This window comes from Helianthus annuus, chromosome 3, assembly GCF_002127325.2.
Source record: "Helianthus annuus cultivar XRQ/B chromosome 3, HanXRQr2.0-SUNRISE, whole genome shotgun sequence".
NCBI classification, from domain to species: domain Eukaryota; kingdom Viridiplantae; phylum Streptophyta; class Magnoliopsida; order Asterales; family Asteraceae; genus Helianthus; species Helianthus annuus.
The window spans coordinates 70,669,537-70,689,432 of NC_035435.2; the positions used below are offsets into that span (position 1 = coordinate 70,669,537).

Here is a 19,896-nt window from a genome sequence, read left to right on the forward strand (position 1 = left end):
GTATATTATATATAAATCAACAAGTTTTTGTTAATAAAAACCTAATAGTTTTTATAAGTTTCAAAACATCCGGATATTGTTTTTGGTGATTTATATGTATTCGTGTCGAATGATCGCCTAAGCGTCGTAGTAACTCCTCGGAATGGCGATATGGTCATAGATTCGCCCGTCATCCGTTTTGACCATAAGTTGTGTCCGAAAGCTCGGAATGTCAGTAAGTTGTTTTCAAGTGTGTCTATATGTATTTTTGTAAGTCTTTAGTTGTAAGTGATGCGTGTGTAGTGTATATATAATTTAGATATATAATTAAGCCCTTTTTACACTTTTAGCCAAGTTTTAAATTTATAAAACACGATATTCACTAACACTAAACACACATATGGGCAAGTGCACCCATCGTGGACGTAGTATAGTGTTGGTAAGATACCGAGGTCGTCCAAGGACACAAGAGCTTTTAATACCGGTTTATCCTCAACGTCTAATCAAATCAAAAAGTGAGAAAAATGTTTTTTTAAACTAAGAAAATAAAAACTAACTAAATGCTGAAAAATAAAATAAAATAAAAACAGATAGACAAGATGAATCACTTGGACCCGACACGTGTATTAGTATAACCTTTGATTATTTTCGCACTTTTGCACTTGTTTAAGAGATTATCTTAGTTATTGTAGTAGGCCCCTCTTTTGAAGGCGACGTTACCCTCAACCCAGTAGTTTGAGTCAGCAAGGATACAATCCTAAAGGGTCGGATTATTGAAAGATAATGAATTAAGTTATTAATGCAAATTGTGGTAGGCCCCGCTTTCGGCGGTGACGTTACCCTCGGCTAAGTAGTCTGAGTCAGCAGGGATACAGTCCTAAATAGCCGGGTTATAGTATTAATAGTAGTTAACTTATGAGGGGGTCAAAGAGTTTGGATCCCCGCCATCCAATACCTATGGGCATTGAAGGAGATCCTACTAAATTTGACCCAGGTCCCAAGCAGGACCTCTAAACGCTGAACAAGGGCAAGACCCTTACCAAACCGTTCCCTTAACCCCCGACCAGGTAGCCAACATACCTCCATATAGACCGTGGAGATATGAATGGTGAAAATCTTTTATTTTATATAGACAGTAAAATAATGCAAAGACACCACGGACAAACGATAAGGAAAGATCACCTTCAACATAAGTAACTAGTTATTAATGTCATTAATACAAAACCAAATAAAAAGTGCAAAAGATTGAAAATAAGAAGTATTATACTAAACACTTGTCTTCACCAAGTGATGTAAGAGACTTAGGCAAACATGGCCTTGATTGTCAAGATCTCTTACGATCAATCTTGGATCCCGAGACGACTCACACACTCTACGATGGACAATGGATGATGGTGGTGGATGATGGTGTTATGGTGGTGGTGGGTGGTGGATGAAGTGTGAGAGAGGTGGTGTGCCAAGGGATGAGTTGAAATGAAACCAAGCACTCCTATTTATAGGCTGAACAGAAGGCTGGGCACGGCCCCGTGTACACTGGACACGCCCCCGTGCCCGTCTGATACTCTCTCTCCTCATTAATTGTAATTCGCAATTACAATTAATGCGCCTGCTGTACTTTCACCACGCCCCCGTGCCCGCTGGACACGGCCCCGTGGTGGGCAATGGAAGCTTCTATAAGTTTGTCTTTTATGCTGCTTCTTGGGCACGACCCCGTGTTGGCTGAGCACGGGGCGTGTTCAGACTTCTGCTTTCTCTTCTTTGCTCTGGAGGATGCTGTTGAGGGTCCGGGCAGTCTACTTTTATTCCTTTTCTTGTATTTATGCTAGAATTAGTTGTCTTTTTGCTTCTTTTGTGAATTTGAGCTCATTTCATCCTGAAAATACAAAAGGAAGACAAAAACACTCTTTTTCCAACATTAGTACTTAAAAAGGGTTAGTTTTATGCCTTAATTGATGTGATTTATATGTTGCATTTTACACACATCAAATACCCCCACACTTGAACTTTTGCTTGTCCTCAAGCAAAACTCTTTAAATGTGGCTTACACTCCCAAATGGAATAGGTAGAAGAGAAAGGCGGGCATGCAAACGATAGGGGAAAGATGGGAGGAAATTATGGATTATCTTACGCAGCACGCGGGGTCCAAACGGGCCATTCACATTATTGGGAAGCTAGTGGTGGCAGCGTCGGCGTATTTGGTTTGGCAAGAGCGAAATAACAGATTGTTCACTAAGAAGAAACGGAGTGCAAACCAGCTAATAGAGGTAATTCTAATGACGATCAGAATGAAATTGCACACAATGAAGTTCAAAAGAACGGGTAGCATCTCCCAAGTGTTGAATGATTGGCGGCTCCCACGTGAGCTATTGATGGATCAAGATGAGTGTGGCTGACTTTCGGAAAGAGTTTGAGCAGGGCCGTGTGGGCTCGGGTTTGTCACTATGTGACGTGGTTATGCAAATTTGCGAGTTATGTTCTTTATTTCTTGGTTTTCTTTTATGTGTACTATAGCAATGGCATGTCATTCTAGAGAATTGAGGTGTACTCTATTCCTCACTTGTATTTATTGGTTGATGAATGAAATTTAACCGGGGTAACCCTTTACCCAAAAAAAAAAAAAAAAAGGTTTTTGGCTTGTCATAGAGTGTCGGGAATCCAAGATCTTTGTAAGTTTTATTTTTATTTATTTACAATCCTATTCGTTATGATTTATTTAGAACGTTTCACAGGATAAATTACTTATTCGGGCATAGCATGCCTTATTAAAATTCCATTTATATACAAGTTCACATACCTCACGGGAGATCACTCAACACTCGGCCGAAGGTGTATTTTTTTAGTGAATCACTCGAGAGCGGCATGGAACTTACGCCTTCCATAGGTTTGCCAAGCAATCAATCCTCCTCCTTTTTAACTTTTTACCTTTGTAAATATCAAGAGGACTTTTTGGGTGAAGGGTTAGGCTTGGGTTAAAGGTGGGTGGTTGGGTTAGTGTTTAGTAAAAGGGCGAAAATCGTAAAAAGCCTCGGTTTTCGTGACACGCCTTGTTTTTAGTGACTCTTTATTTTGAAGTATTTCTCCAAACAAGCTTTTATATAGCTTTTGTTTATTTTTGACTTCATCATTTTTTTTTGATAAGTCATAAAAAATAGCGAGCTTACGAAAAACCGAGCTTGTTACTAAAATAAAGGGTGAAAAATAAAAAAAGGGTTTTTGGTGGGTAAAAAGGGTTTAAGGGTAATGAAATGAAAGGTTTAGGCTCAAAGGGGCTAACTAGGGGTATTTTGGGTAGGTGGTAAAAAAATGAAAAATAATGGTGTAGAAAGAAAAATATGGTTAGTCCTAATGCCTCCATCACTTACTTACTTGGGTTTAAGTTGGTAAGGACCGAGAATGTATCGTCGTGGCAAGTTCTAGAGTTGTAAGAACCAAGCGGCTATTCACACAAGAAACGAGAAATGAGCATTTAGTCTAAAGATGTATATTTGTATGCTCAATAAAGGCTCAAAACTCACTTTTGTGGGAATGGGTTTTTAATGCGATCAAGTATATATAATCGAATTTTTTAACTAGACTTGTTATGCCGTTTCGTAATTTTCTTATGTTGGTTCTTTGTTATCACGACGCTATCGGTTGTAAATTTGTAAAAATATAACCTTTTTAGAACTTGTTATTCCCAAATTAAACCAAGACAAGTAAAAAAAAAACGAAAAGTTTTTTGAAAAAAATTTGGGGTGTTTAGCGGTTCCAATAGAGTTTTGTGTAAGGCTTGTAATTAAGATTTGCAAAATTCAAGGTTTTAGCATCCCCCCCACACTTAAATTACACATTGTCCTCAATGTGTCCCAAAAATAAGATTTTCGGTTGATTAGAATGTGTAAAAGTGGGTTAAAAAGCAAAGATTTATGTTACTGGCAGCCTGGACACGGCCCCGTGGTGACCGGGCACGGCCCCGTGGTCAGGTGCCAGTAACAGAAATTAAAGAAATAAGACAGAAGCCTGGACACGGGGGCGTGTCCGCTGAACACGGCCCGTGTCCAGTTACCTGAACTGGGCGTTTTTCTGCAGGTGGCTCAGCACGGGGCCGTGTTGGTTGGGCACGGCCCGTGTTGAGCCTTCTGTGATGGAGATTTGTGTCGGGTTGCTCTGTTCTTTGTGCATGGGGCCATTTTCTCGTTCCCTTTTTCATCCATTACCACCATGAGTGTGTTTTATTTCTGCAAATTAAAACTAAAAGATTAAACTAAACTAAGGATAGTTCCGCGGAATGCCTCCGTGGTGCGCCACGTTTATAAGGGTCCTTGGCTAGACCCAATGCGTGGTTATATGTTTTCTGAGTGGGATGCGTGGCGTCCCATGTTACACCGTCGGAGAGTAGCATCCAAGCTTGAATCAATAACCTTCATGTAATTGATCGGGTCGTCGTCCTCTATTCTCTTCCCAACTCCGAACTTCACTTCATCATCCCCATACCTCAAGGTGAGTGTCCCGTCATTCATATCTACCACTGCTTGGGCGGTGGCAAGGAAGGGTCTCCCTAGTATGAGGGGGACCTCGGTGTCTTCCTCCATATCGAGTATGACAAAGTCAGCTGGATAAACGAATCTGCTTACCTTTACCAAGACATTCTCGATGACACCTTGTGGGAATTTGACGGATCGATCAGCGAGTTGTATGCTCATTTTTGTAGGGCTCGTGGTTCCTAAGCCGAGTCTTTTGAACATTGATGAGGGCATGAGGTTAATGCTAGCCCCAAGGTCGGCTAAGGCATTACGAACGGGCGATTCCCCTATTGAGCAGGGAATCGTGAAGCTTCCGGGATCGATTTTCTTTTGAGGAAGTTTATTGAGTACGAGGGCAGAGCATTCTTCGCCTAAATTGACTAATTGCAAACTTTCAATTTTCTTTTTATGTGTAAGGAAGTCCCTCATGAATTTAGAGTACTTGGGCATTTGGGTTAGGACCTCGATAAAAGGAATATTGACATGCAATTGTTTTAACAGACTTTCTAACTTTGCGAATTGCTCATTGGTCTTTTGACGAATTAACCTACCGGGGTATGGAACTCGAGGAGCCTTGGTAGGCTCTGGTGACGGAGGGGAGTTCTTTTCCTGCAGAGGTGTGGGTACTGTTTCTTCCGTTGGCGGTGCCACTTCTGCAGGCCCTACGGTGCGGTTTCGTAGTGTGATGAGGTGGACTTGCGCTTTTGGGTTCGTTTCGGTATTGCTAGGTAATGCGCCTTGCGGTCTCTCGGCAAAATTTTGAGCTATTTGATTTAATTGTTTTTCTATGTTTTGAATACTAGCTTGTTGATTTCTAAAATTTGATTCTAATTGTAGAAATCTTTCCGAGTTTTTCTTATCAGTGTCGGAGACGAAGCGAGATACAGTATCTTCGAGCCTTTCTCGTCCACTTTGTTGTTGAGTGAAATTTTGTGACTCATTTCTTGGTTGTTGAAAGTTTGTTCGTTGGGTTTGTTGGTTACTACTATTGCCGGGTTCCCTCCAACCAAGGTTTAGGTGGTTTCGCCATCCTTGGTTGTAAGTTCCCGTTGGGGGACCCGACGGCCTAGGTCTATTATCAATGTAGTTTACCATTTCTTGTTGATCGTCTGTTTCTTTCATGCAACTCTAATTTTCATGTGACCCACCACACCCTTCACAAGCCATAACCGAGACTGTTTTTGTCATTTCCAATTTTTTTATCTTTGAAGAAAGGGCCTCGATTTGGGCTTGTAAAGAAGTTCTTTCATCGACCTTATGGGCACCCGGGGCGATAGACTTATTTCCCCGGGGGGTGTGCCATTGAAAATTGGTTTGAGCAATTTCCTCAATTTGATTATATATTTCGTGTGGGCGTCGATTACCTAAAAGTCCCCCGGAGCTAGAATCAAGTGTCTGCCTAGTGTGTGGCAACAATCCATTATAGAAAGTGGATACATGTTGCCATATTGCAAGGCCGTGATGGGGACACTTGCGTAATAGCTCCTTGAACCTTTCCCAAGTTTCATATAAGGATTCCCCGTCCTCTTGTGAATATGTATTAATTTCAGTCATTAACTTAGTAGTTTTAGCGGGAGGGAAATACTTATATAGAAATTTTTGGGCTAGTTCATCCCAGGTGTTTACCGATCCAGCTGGGAGGGCGTTGAGCCAAGCCTTCGCTCGGTCTTTTAGTGAGAAGGGAAACATACGGAGACGGATGGCGTCGTTTGATGCTCCATTGTTCCGAAAGGTATCACATATTTCCAAGAAATTAGTTATATGTAGATGGGGATTCTCGTCCGCAAGCCCATGGAAGGTTGCGGAGTTTTGGAGCATTTGTATCAAATGCGGCCGGAGTTCGAAGTTATTAGCTTCGACATTCGGAGCATTGATAGCGGCGCCTAAATTACCTACGGTGGGTCGTAGATAATCCATAAGGGTACGTTGGTCCGCCATTGGAGGTGGATCACCCGAAACCTTCTCTTGGTTTTTGGCTTTTAACCTTTTTCTAAGAAAGCGTTCGGGTTCTTCTAGTGGTTCTTTTATGTCTTTATTGGAACTGGAGCTCATACACTACGTGAGGTTGGCGTCGGGTTCCAAGTCCTGCAATAAAAACAGAAAAGAATGTTGGTCAGAAGGTTCACCACGGCCCCGTGTTTAGCGAACACGGCCCGTGGTCGGAGTTTCAGTGATTGTTTTCCAGATCCCAGTTACTGGAAGTTGGACACGGCCCCGTGTTGCACCGGCACGGCCCCGTGGTCAGCCTTCTGTAACTTGGAAAACAAAAAACTGCCAGTAACGATGCTGGGCACGGCCCGTGTCCGACCAGGCACTGCCCGTGCTGAGTCCTGCAGAAGCTGAAAAACTAAGAAAAATCCTAAAAATTAAAAAGAAAAATGAAAATATGATTAGGCCGTTGATTCCTAACTTTCTTAAAATCCTTGTGTCCCCGGCAACGGCGCCAAAAACTTGATGCGTGTGTAGTGTATATATAATTTAGATATATAATTAAGCCCTTTTTACACTTTTAGCCAAGTTTTAAATTTATAAAACACGATATTCACTAACACTAAACACACATATGGGCAAGTGCACCCATCGTGGACGTAGTATAGTGTTGGTAAGATACCGAGGTCGTCCAAGGACACAAGAGCTTTTAATACCGGTTTATCCTCAACGTCTAATCAAATCAAAAAGTGAGAAAAATGTTTTTTTTTTAACTAAGAAAATAAAAACTAACTAAATGCTGAAAAATAAAATAAAATAAAAACAGATAGACAAGATGAATCACTTGGATCCGACACGTGTATTAGTATAACCTTTGATTATTTTCGCACTTTTGCACTTGTTTAAGAGATTATCTTAGTTATTGTAGTAGGCCCCTCTTTTGAAGGCGACGTTACCCTCAACCCAGTAGTTTGAGTCAGCAAGGATACAATCCTAAAGGGTCGGATTATTGAAAGATAATGAATTAAGTTATTAATGCAAATTGTGGTAGGCCCCGCTTTCGGCGGTGACGTTACCCTCGGCTAAGTAGTCTGAGTCAGCAGGGATACAGTCCTAAATAGCCGGGTTATAGTATTAATAGTAGTTAACTTATGAGGGGGTCAAAGAGTTTGGATCCCCGCCATCCAATACCTATGGGCATTGAAGGAGATCCTACTAAATTTGACCCAGGTCCCAAGCAGGACCTCTAAACGCTGAACAAGGGCAAGACCCTTACCAAACCGTTCCCTTAACCCCCGACCAGGTAGCCAACATACCTCCATATAGACCGTGGAGATATGAATGGTGAAAATCTTTTATTTTATATAGACAGTAAAATAATGCCAAGACACCACGGATAAACGATAAGGAAAGATCACCTTCAACATAAGTAACTAGTTATTAATGTCATTAATACAAAACCAAATAAAAAGTGCAAAAGATTGAAAATAAAAAGTATTATACTAAACACTTGTCTTCACCAAGTGATGTAAGAGACTTAGGCAAACATGGCCTTGATTGTCAAGATCTCTTACGATCAATCTTGGATCCCGAGATGACTCACACACTCTACGATGGACAATGGATGATGGTGGTGGATGATGGTGTTATGGTGGTGGTGGGTGGTGGATGAAGTGTGAGAGAGGTGGTGTGCCAAGGGATGAGTTGAAATGAAACCAAGCACTCCTATTTATAGGCTGAACAGAAGGCTGGGCACGGCCCCGTGTCCACTGGACACGCCCCCGTGCCCGTCTGACACTCTCTCTCCTCATTAATTGTAATTCGCAATTACAATTAATGCGCCTGCTGTACTTTCACCACGCCCCCGTGCCCGCTGGACACGGCCCCGTGGTGGGCAATGGAAGCTTCTATAAGTTTGTCTTTTATGCTGCTTCTTGGGCACGGCCCCGTGCTGGCTGAGCACGGGGCGTGTTCAGATTTCTGCTTTCTCTTCTTTGCTCTGGAGGATGCTGTTGAGGGTCCGGGCAGTCTACTTTTATTCCTTTTCTTGTATTTATGCTAGAATTAGTTGTCTTTTTGCTTCTTTTGTGAATTTGAGCTCATTTCATCCTGAAAATACAAAAGGAAGACAAAAACACTCTTTTTCCAACATTAGTACTTAAAAAGGGTTAGTTTTATGCCTTAATTGATGTGATTTATATGTTGCATTTTACACACATCAGTAAGTATGTCTTGTATTTATTTGTGTCATTGTTATCAAGTCCCTAACTTTTATATATAACTAATACAAATAATAAACACATAGCATATACTTGATAGGCTTATAGGCAGAAACATCTGGGATTGTAAGTTGGTTGCGAGTTGTTGCTGGAGCTGGAGAAAACTTCTTCAGCTTCGGCCTGTGATTCGCCATCATGTCTAGACGCAACTTGGAGATGGTAAAAACACCTCAGCTTGACACGATTATTGGTGTGAAGTTGGGCCCCTGTCTTCGCACCTATCTCCTCGAGTTATCATTAATGCAGGTTTTTCTTTGAATGCCTCAGTTTGAGATATTGTTATTGATGGCTCATGGGCTTAGCCGATGTCGTGGAGGGATTTATTCCCGGTCTTAAATCAGATTCAACAAGTTTCGCTTGACCCGAACAAGAATGATCGGCTGTTATGGAAGGATGGAATTGACCTGGATGAATTTTCGTGTTCAGGTGTGTGGGATTCAGTTCGAGTGAGGGAGCCGGAGGTTGACTGGATGGGCCTTGTTTGGTTTTCTCATTGCATCCCAAGGCATGCTTTCCTCATGTGGCTGATTTTCAGGCGAAAACTTTTAACTCAAGATAAAATTCTAAAGTGGGATTTTGCTAGAAGGAGGAATATGAATATGATGTGCTGTTTATTATGTTATGCAAATGTGGACTCACATACTCATCTATTTTTTGAATGTAAGTTCTCATCCGATGTTTGGATCTTGGTCAGAGATAAAGTGGATATGGGTGATGTGGACCCTAAATGGAATGCTATTATTGATTGGTTGAAACGCCAAATGCAATCAAAGTTGGCTACGGATTATGTGTCAAGACTTCTTGTGGCGGCTACTTCTTATTTCATTTGGCAGGAACGGAATGCTAGGCTCCTCAAGAATCAGACGAGACCACCAGATACTATTGCCACTGCAGTGCTTACTACGGTTAGATATAAGCTATTGGGAATGAAGTTTAAGGATACTGATAATGTCAGGAGGCTCTTGAGCAAATGGGAGATCCATGGCGGTTATGCGGAAGACGATGGAGGCCGCTGAGTCTTAGAGCGTCTGTTGGTTTGTTATAGTCTAAATCTTTGTCTAGTTGTCTTTTGCTTGTTTTGAGTTTGATGTTTTGGTTTGCGTTTGTCTACAAGCTTGGGGGTTTGTCCCAAGTTTGAACTAGTGTAGATGCCTCCTCACTACTTGTGTTGATTTGTTTGTTAATATATAGAATCACCGGGGTAACCCTTTACCCAAAAAAAATATTTTTGTTGGGTAAAGGGTTACCCCGGTAAATTTTATAAAATAAACCAATCAGTACAAAGGTATGTCAGTGTAACACACCAACTAGACTTGACATGCCAAGCCTAGGAAAACACAAACCACAACCAACAAAACAAAACCAGTCTAAACACTCACAACTCAAACTACCAGACCCAACCGAAAAAACAAAAAACACAGAAATAAGACTCTAGCCGGGGTCCGCTCCATTATCTTCAATCTTCCATCTTTTGAAAATCCTTTGCTTAGCCGAAGCAAGCCGAAATCTGAATCCCATGAGCTTCAACCGAACCGAAGACTTAATAACCTCAGCCACTTGTTCAGCCGTTCTTCTGTTGTTCTTGAAAAGCCTGTTATTCCGCTCTTGCCATATATAATAAGCCGAAGCCGCAATCAAAAGTTTGCACACAATATGATCCGCGCTCTTAGATTTTGCATGTAGCTCCACCCAAGAAACGACCGACGACCATGAATTATTAACATTGCTCAAAGTAACCAGCTTCTTAACTTCATTCCATGTCTTCGCCGCGAAAGAACATTGGAAAAATAGATGATCCCGAGTATCTTTATCATGGTTACACAGCGGGCAACACATTAAATTCCAATTGGTATGACTACCCGCTTCCCAAATAGACAGTCTATCCTGCGTTTTGAGCTTGTTCCTAAACGCCAACCATAGGTGAAAAGAATGCCTAGGAATACATTGCGTATACCAAACCATATCAGCCCATATCACCTGCCCTTCCCGATTCCGGATTGTATTCCAAACACTAGCCGAGTGAAACTCTTGAATCTTACCTTCCACATCTTTCCATACTAGAGTATCCTCACCATTAGGATCAATTGTCGGAACCGCTATTGTGATTAAGACTGGAAAAAGATCAAGCCAAGCTTGAGGCCATCTCCAGTTACCATCCTGATCAATCATATCCGCAACTATTGAGCTTAGCGAAAAACCAGCATTCGCTATGTTTCTAGGCGAGATAAATGAAATAAGAGGACTACTCGAACACCACATGTCACTCCAAATATTCGTTTGAGTACCGCTCTTGATAGCCGACCAAACATGAGGCCGAATGATGTTTCGGATGGATAATAATTTACGCCACCCCCAACTCATACTCCCTCTACATGGCACCTCCCAGAAATTCCTTCCTCTAATCTTGTAGTCGTGAATCCATTTCACCCAAATAGAATCCCTTTTGGTAAGAATACTCCAAATGTGTTTAGCCATTAAGGATTTGTTAACATCGGTAATGCTTTTAATACCCAAACCTCCTTCCTGTTTAGGCAAACACACATGTTTCCATGCTACTTTAGCACGAATTCTGCCTTCCGATCCTGCGTTCCAAAGAAATCTTCGAATCTTCTTTTCAAGATCACTAATAACACGAGCAGGCATAATAAAAACCGAAGCCCAATAGATGTGCATGGAAGAAAGGACTGAATTAATGAGCTAAAGCCGCCCGGCAAACGACAACGACTTAGAGACCCAATTAACAATCTTTTTCTCCATACGCTCAATAAGAACCTTGCAATCATTATACACAAGTCTCGAAGATATAAGAGGAACCCCCAAATACCGAACCGGAAGGGTACCTTCTTGAAACGACATAATATTGAGAATTGCTTGCTTTACCGAATGAGAAACATTGCAAAAGAATACTGTACTCTTAGCAGGACTAGGGACGAGACCAGACATCTTGGTGAAACTCTCCAGCGCCTCTTTGATCTTCTTGACCGAGACCACATCGCCATGAACAAAAATAAATAAATCATCCGCAAAAGAGACATTAATTATTTTTTCTTTGGCACAGTGAGCATGAAACTTAAACGGACTGACAGCAGCTCGGCGAAGCAACAACGATAAAACCTCCATGACCAAAGTAAACAAATAGGGGGATAACGGATCTCCTTGCCTTAGCCCACGTTTACCCTTGAAAAAGCCATGCAAATTCCCATTGATACTCAGAGAGTACGACACTGTGGATACACATGTCATGATCCACTTGACCATGCTGGAATGGAACCAAAATATATATTTATGTCAATTTTTATCTTTAGAAAGACCAACTTTCTAATCTTGTAAATACTTTGTTAAAAACGACAATTTTTCTAACACATGATTTCTAAGAAAAATTAGCCATAGTTCCTTCGAAATATGAACTTTGCCATGTTATCAAAACATATGATTTTCTTTTAAAATCAATAACAATTACCTCATATTATTTCTACACAAAAACACATGAGATTTGTAACATATTTTTAACAACATGAACTCATAAACATGTAGGGTTTTAGTATGATCTTTACATATGTTTACTTGTTTAAAAATCATACTTTACTTCTAGTTTTTCCAAAGTTTTATAGAAAACCCATTTTATATGTTACTTTTATAAATCTTTCAAAAAGCATTATTTTTAGTGAAAAGCTTTATATACTTTTACAACATCAAATATTATGTTCATCCATTAAACATCAAGTTTAACATAACCCTTTTTATACTTTCATGTACACTTGTTAGATTATGTTTTTAAACATCATCTAACAAGTTTTCATATGATGTTTATCATAACTAGATCAAATAAACAAGTAACAAGCTTCAAAACACAACATAAACAATCTTATATATTATGATTTTTAGTTTGCTTTTTTTTTTGTATTTTCATCTTATTCTTGCATGAATGTTTTAAATATAACTTGTTTATAAGTAATCTATACATAAACAAGTAAAAAAAGATTAGAATGCTCACTTCTAGCTCTTGTGGCTAGGTATGATCTTGATGAATATGATGAGCAAAGATGATGAAGATGATGATGATTGAAAGCTCTAAGATGGATAAATATGGATGCTTCAACTTGGAGATGTCTTAGATCTTCTTATTTTTTGGGTAAAGGGTTACCCCGGTGAATCTATTAAAAATGCAACCGCGAATAAGTACAAGTAGTGAGGATGTGTTCCACACTAGTTCATATACAGGACATGCCCCATATATGTAGAACAAATAAAAACCAAAAACCTATGACACCCCATTACCTAGTCTACTATACATCATGACACGACATCTAGTAGACAAAAAATGCAAAACACACAAACACAATTCTCAACCACCATCATCAAATATAAAGAAGCCGCAAAACAGCAGCCCCTTCAGACGAAAAGCAGACAGCCTATCCATTAAATAACTTGGAAGAAGAGGTGCTTGCCCCTGCTTTCGAAGAGGAAGAGGAAAGATGAATACCCGATGTCATAAATTTACTCGTTTCATTGTAGATTTCCTCCACCACTTCCTCATCCGATTCCTCCCTGTCACTTGACCGATTCTTCTCCACTCGACCCACAGTAGTACCTCCCTGATTACCATTATCGTCCTTTAGAATGTCAAACGGGTTAGACGTTGAAACCGGATTCTGAACCGGACTCTTTGATGACGATTTCGATTTAGGGTTGACAACTGGCCTGTAAACTACCTTTGGCTTCTGGTTTTTCATATGAAGCCCTTGATTATTTGGTTTCTTCTTTTTGGCTCCTACCACCTGAAAATCATCTTTATCCTTCTTCTCAGTATCCCCATTCGATTTTTCCTGCGGGTTCTGAGGACACGAGTGATCCTCATGACCGAAGACACAACAAGAAGAACATCTTAACGGCTCCCAATCATACTCAATTTTAACCTCCACCTTCGAGTGATTAAGACCATCCAAGGAAGGAATTGCTACCGTAACACTCTTCTTTAACTCAACTCCTGCCTGGACTTCAATAAGCGCTCTAGCATAGCTGCTTCTTCCCCAAGATTCCGCACACATTGTAGCCGTATACGAATCTAACATTATAGGTACCCCAATCTTAGAAGCAAGTAAACTGAGCCCATCCTCAGTAAATGCCGCTAACGGCACATCATGCATCTTGACCCAAACTGGAATCGCTTTTAAATCCTCTTTTACCAACTTGATAGAGGCTGACCATTCTTTCAAAATAATTGGAACGTTTCTAATCATCCACGGCCCATCCTCTAACATTTGATCCATCCCTTCTTTCGTTGTGAACTTAAAAAAGAAGAACCCATGAGCATTCATCATAATTCTTGACAATCCGTACTTTGCCCAATTGTTCTTTGCATAGAAATCAACAACAGGAAAAGCCAGCCGTTTACCCAGAAAATAACCATACAAGGTATTCGCATACCTGTCAGAGACTTGTTTAACTGAAGATAGAGGAATGACAACATCAGCTCCATCAACAGCCTCATTCGATTCCAGTACCCTAAAGTTCACCTTCGCTTTCTCTTTAGTATCCTTCACAATATTCGCAAATGAAAGCTGAACCGGAGAGCCAGAACCTGTTTGTTTTTGTTTATCAGCCGCAGAAAAAACTCCAACAAGGTCTGAATTTGGCGTAAACCTGCTAGGGTACTCCCAAAAATTATCAGCCTTTCCACCATCCCGATTTTCAAACCGAACCGGAACTGTTACCTTGGTGAGCTCATCGATGATGTTTGTAGCCTTAGGGTCACTTTGTGTTGGACTCGTTACACCACGCTTAGGCCGGAACGTGTTCCCATCTACTTCAATGAAACGTGCAGCAATTTCATCAAAAGACAAAGACGGCTTTCCATGAGTAGCCTGATGGTTTCCAGCAGAGCTGTTAGCATGATCAACTTTAGTAAACATATCATCGGTTTTACCTTCAACCATGGATACCCTAAACTGAATACGATCAGATTCTGAAGAACCCTAGCAGCCGTCACCCGAAAATCGTACAAGAACAACCACCAATCAGATGTAACACACCTGATTAACCTATAATATAATATGTATGACGGCTGGAAGAGAAAAACCCTAGCAGCCGTAAAAGACAACCTCGATCAGTGGAATAGAGAATCAGACAAAGAAATTTATGAATCCTCGTAAACACAAACTGTCTTTGTCAGCAAGAAAAAAACCTTAGCAGCCGTAATCAATAACCTCGATCAAAGGAACAAGAATCAGACAAAGTAAATGAATGTAGCCTCGTAAATCACACTCTGTCTTTGTCAGCCCCACTAGGATACGGAACCCTAATCAAAAGTTTAAAGAAACAGCCGCTTACTTCAAACAAAAAAACGGATCCCAAGAAAGCAAAACCCTAATCTGACTTCACATGATTAGAACTAACGAACGATTAATGATAAACGAATTCCTTTGATACAAACCAAGATCAGGATCGTCTAGGGTTTGTCAAATCGCCAAAATCGCCCACAGTAATGGTTCCTTATGTTTATAGCAGCTTTGTTTTGGATAGCAAAGCGGCATATGTTAATCAGATGTCCCCACCGTCCACAGTAGGTACATTTGAAGCAGAGTAAGAGGTTTGAATGATGACGGTTGTCTTAGATCTTCTTATGCTTCTTGAAAGTACACCTTGATACATCAAAAAGAACCCTCCCTCTCTCCTGGGCGATTTCTTGCTCACCATGAAACCCTAACTTTTCTTTGAGATTCGTTTGTATAACAGTCTGTGATTAGAGGTTGTTTCTTCCAATCTCTATAACGAACTCGTTAGCAATAGTAATCAATCTGAAGGTAGGGTTTTTTCGTTTCTTTTTTCAATCGCCGCCATAGATGCTGTGTTAGAGATTCTGGCTTATTAATCTGGTTGTTATTGGTCGCGGTTAACTGAGTTTAACTTAGCTAGATTGATACTCTGGGTTAATGTGTTAAGGATTGAGATACGTGTCACACCCCCAAAATCCACCTGCGGAGTATCACCGCTTGGGAGCGTGTCATGACCAGGATCAAGCCACCAATCATATAGAACCATGTATAAAGTAAAAGTAATTGTATTAAACCAAACCCATCCATACGAAAGGTGTTCCAAAACATAAGTATCATATCAAAGTTTAGCGGAAGCAAATGCATAACAACCCAATCATAAATAAAGTGTGTATTTGTCAAAATGTTCAAATCAAAGTAAACACGATCCTTGTCCACAACGACCGCGCCTCCCTGTGCAAGCTCCAAGTACCTAACGTCCTGCAAGGCATGTAACAGAGGATCAACAACTAGTTGAGCGAGTTCACAGAAAGTAAATGCGTAATAGTAAGTTCATGAGTATCAGGTGGCTCTACTGGGCCGATATTGGTTTCTATTGGTGGGGGCTTCCCATGTTATTTATCCACTAGACTATGCGTAACCATAAGTGTTCTTCACAACCGAGAACAGTAGCGCGTATGGGGTTTATGTAGGTTTTACGTAAGTATCCTTCACAACCGAGGATAGGAGTACGCGGGGGTTTACGTAGGTTTTACGTAAGTGCCTGACAAAACTGAGGCAGTAGTGAGTATAATAAGTTCACGTAGGTTTTACGTGAGTATCCTTCACAACCGAGGATAGCGAGTGGCATAAGTATACGTAGGTTTTACGTATGTGTCCTGCACAACCGAGGACGATGGTATGGTAGTCTAGTAGTAGTGTATGTACGAATCTCGTCAATCACATTCCTTTAATCCCATTCCCAAGCCCTTGGGAATCCCATGCCTTAGTAAGGGTGTGAACTCACCTTAGTTTGCTCGGTATGCTAGGTTATGCACTCACAAGTAATCAGTCAAGTCCTATTGTATGCACGTATAATAAATCAGTTCAAGTTTGGAAAGTTTCACGTGCAATTTAATTCCATAGAGCATGTTTGACAATCGATATCATGCATCATTCATCAGTTAATCACATTCGTACAAAATCCACGTTTCACATAAGGGCTTTCTCAATTTAATCTAATCATATCATCCGCACTAAACTGGATTAATGCACTTTGCATAGTTCACATGCATAACAGAGTTAAATCAGAACCATATTATAGTTAATTCACGCAACGTGATTATCATGCGGAGTTAATCGTATTTAACATACATAGCATATTTAACAGCGTTAGTGGCTTAACAACGTAACCTTCATATCTTAACACATTCAACATGTTATGACATACACTCATAGCTTCAATTTAAATCAACACACAAGTCGGACAGGGCCTTGCCCTTAAAACTCGGACAAGAAGTGAGGGGGGGGGGGTTTAAAGCTCGGATCATGGGGGTTTGGGATCAAAAGTCGGACACAAGGGGGTGGGGGCTCAAAAGGTCGGACAAGAGGGATCAAAACTCGGACATGGGGTCTTGGGGTTAAAAGTCGGACCCCCTTTGTGTAGCCCCCAAAACTCGGACAACATGCTTGACAAGAAACTCAGACCACAAAGTGAGTTAAAACTCGGACCTGACCCTTGTTAATCAGAAAAACTCGGATACATAACCATCCTAAAAATCGGACCCTTTATTTACAATTCAAAAGTCGGATTTTCTAATACAAATTCACACTTATTTCTCTAGCACCATTGGGCCGAAGCCACAGCCAATGGCTTTGGTTGACCGCCCACCCCACCAATCACATTACCTCACCCTAATCAACATAACAGCAACATCACAACACTTATATCTGTCATGAAACTTTAATTTAATCATTCAATCCTAGTAACCCTAATATACTAGCCGAAAAAGATAAAGTGATCACATGCACTAGCTGACAATTCTTAAGTTATCACATGCAAGACATTGAATTCGGTTGTGCCAATCAGCCATATATAATCATTAATGTGCCAATTATCAATCCAACATCATAATGTTTAGCATTATCATCAACAGACTCATGTAATCATTCTATTGGACCTCTACTCAACTATTACATCAAGTTTTATCACCATTCATAACAGTCATGTTTCAATCCTAAGCATATAGCCGAACACATCATCATACGATACATAACAAGCATATGGCATAATCATACGTCTATATATACATACTCGTTAAATCAGATTGCAGGTAACAAGGTTAGCAATTAGGGATCATTATAAACGAGAATCGGACTTGTATACAAGAATTAACACACGAATCTACTAACCCCAATTACACTGAGATGATGTCCTCGAAGAGATCCGGAGAGGTGCTGCCGTCGCACACTTGGTAGGGGAAAGAAGAAAATAGGGTTTGTTCCAAAAGACATCCCATCTACGTACATGCTAAATGTGAACAAAGTTTGGGCCAGTTGCAACACAACAATCTTGGGCCGGTTGTAATCGCTCAACACAACAGTGAATTGGGTCGGATATTATCACAATACGGACATGTGTTACAAGCGGGTTTCAGGTATACGGTCCGGTCCTGATTTGCTAACGAAGCCCACTAACTAAAGTTCACTTCCTAATCCCGTTTATTAACCCTTACACATATATAATCTATATATCATGAATAGCACGTATGTTGCATCTCAAATAATATAAAACACACTTGCAAATTAAATACAAGGTTAAGTCAGACAAGTCAAACAAGTCAAACAACTACACAGTCAAAGTCAACGCGCATTAAATGCGAAGGTGAAAGTCAGAAACTCGAGTTGTCACATTATCCCCAACTTGAAAGAAATTTCGTCCCGAAATTTAGCATGCGGTTACTGAGGAAGCTAGGTAAGTTGTATCGTTTACTGGTTTTTCCTGGGGTGTCACATCATCCCCCCGTTGATTTGGAATTTCGTCCCGAAATTCCGCAGTAGTAGCTTCAGTCTTAGTAGTGGTTGCATTGGTTCCGAATAAGTGGGGGTACTTTTCTGTCATCTGATCTTCGCGTTCCCAGGTGTACTCTGGGCCACGTTTGGAGTTCCAACGAACTCGAACAAGAGGGATTCTCTTGTTTTGAGGACCTTAACATCCCGGTCCGGGATTTCAACAGGCTCCTCGACGAACTGCAACCGCTCGTCGATAGTGAGTTCCTTAAAAGGAACTATAAGGGTCTCGTCTGACAGGCACTTCTTCAGATTCGACACGTGAATTACATTGTGAACTGCACTGAGTTCAGCTGATAGGTTTAGCTTGTAGGCCACTTTGCCTATTTTCTCAATGATCCCGAACGGTCTGACATACCGTGGATTTAGTTGCCCCGTTTGCCAAAACAAACCACACCCTTCCAGGGTGAGACTTTTAGTAAGACCCGGTCCCCGACCTGAAATTCCAACGGTTTCCTACGCTTATCCGCGTATGCTTTCTGACGGTCGCGTGCTGCCGCCATGCGTTGTCGTATCTGTGCTATTCGTTCAGTAGCGTCAACTACCATTTCTGGACCTGTAATCTGACTATCCCCCACCTCTGCCCAACAGAGAGGTGACCGGCATTTACGTCCGTACAATGCCTCGAATGGAGCGGCTTGTATGCTGGTGTGATAACTGTTATTGTACGAAAACTCCACTAAAGGGAGGTGCTTTTCCCAGCTGTTGCCGAAATCGATAACACACGCCCGAAGCATGTCTTCTAGAGTTTGAATCGTGCGCTCAACTGCCCATCCGTCTGAGGGTGATATGCTGTGCTCATGTCTAAATGAGAGCCAAACGCTTTGTGCATCGCCTGCCAAAGTTCTGAGGTGAATCGTGCATCCCGATCCGAAATGATGGAGGTGGGCACCCCGTGCCTCGAAACAACTTCTTTAAGATAAACGTCTGCGAGAGTGGAGAACTTATCCGTTTCCTTTATAGCCAGGAAGTGTGCAGACTTGGTGAGTCGATCCACGATAACCCATATAGTATCATTCCCACGCTGAGATCTGGGTAGGCCTGTAACAAAATCCATGGAAATTTCTTCCCATTTCCATTGCGGTATCTTGGGCTGCTGAAGTAGGCCCGCTGGTTTCTGATACTCCACTTTGACTTTTGCACAAGTCAAACACTTGCCGACGTAAGTAGCGATGTGGGCTTTCATGCTAGGCCACCAATATGTAGTTCTGATGTCGTGGTACATTTTATCCAAACCTGGATGTACCGAATAGCGAGACTTATGAGCTTCATCCATCACAAGTTCTCGTAAACCGCCATATATTGGGACCCAAATACGCCCCGTTATGTCACACCCCCAAAATCCACCCGCGGAGTACCACCGCTTGGAGGCGTGACATGACCAGG

At 41.2% G+C, this 19,896-nt stretch overlaps 1 protein-coding gene and 1 non-coding gene across 2 annotated transcripts; both read left to right on the forward strand.

The window, feature by feature from the left end:
- The first annotated feature begins 5,934 nt into the window (after positions 1 to 5,934).
- Positions 5,935 to 6,041, forward strand: LOC118490918. Its single transcript, XR_004890143.1, has one exon. It is a non-coding gene; the product is annotated as a small nucleolar RNA R71 (small nucleolar RNA).
- Positions 6,042 to 8,994: 2,953 nt separating this feature from the next.
- Positions 8,995 to 9,705, forward strand: LOC110931770. The gene has a single exon (XM_022175149.1). The coding sequence runs from the start codon at positions 8,995 to 8,997 to the stop codon at positions 9,703 to 9,705; it is 711 nt and encodes a 236-aa protein (XP_022030841.1).
- The last annotated feature ends 10,191 nt before the right edge of the window (positions 9,706 to 19,896 follow it).

Bases quoted from the DNA above. Each gene is read 5' to 3' on its own strand.
- LOC110931770 (XM_022175149.1), top strand. From the start codon at position 8,995: ATGTCGTGGAGGGATTTATTCCCGGTCTTAAATCAGATTCAACAAGTT.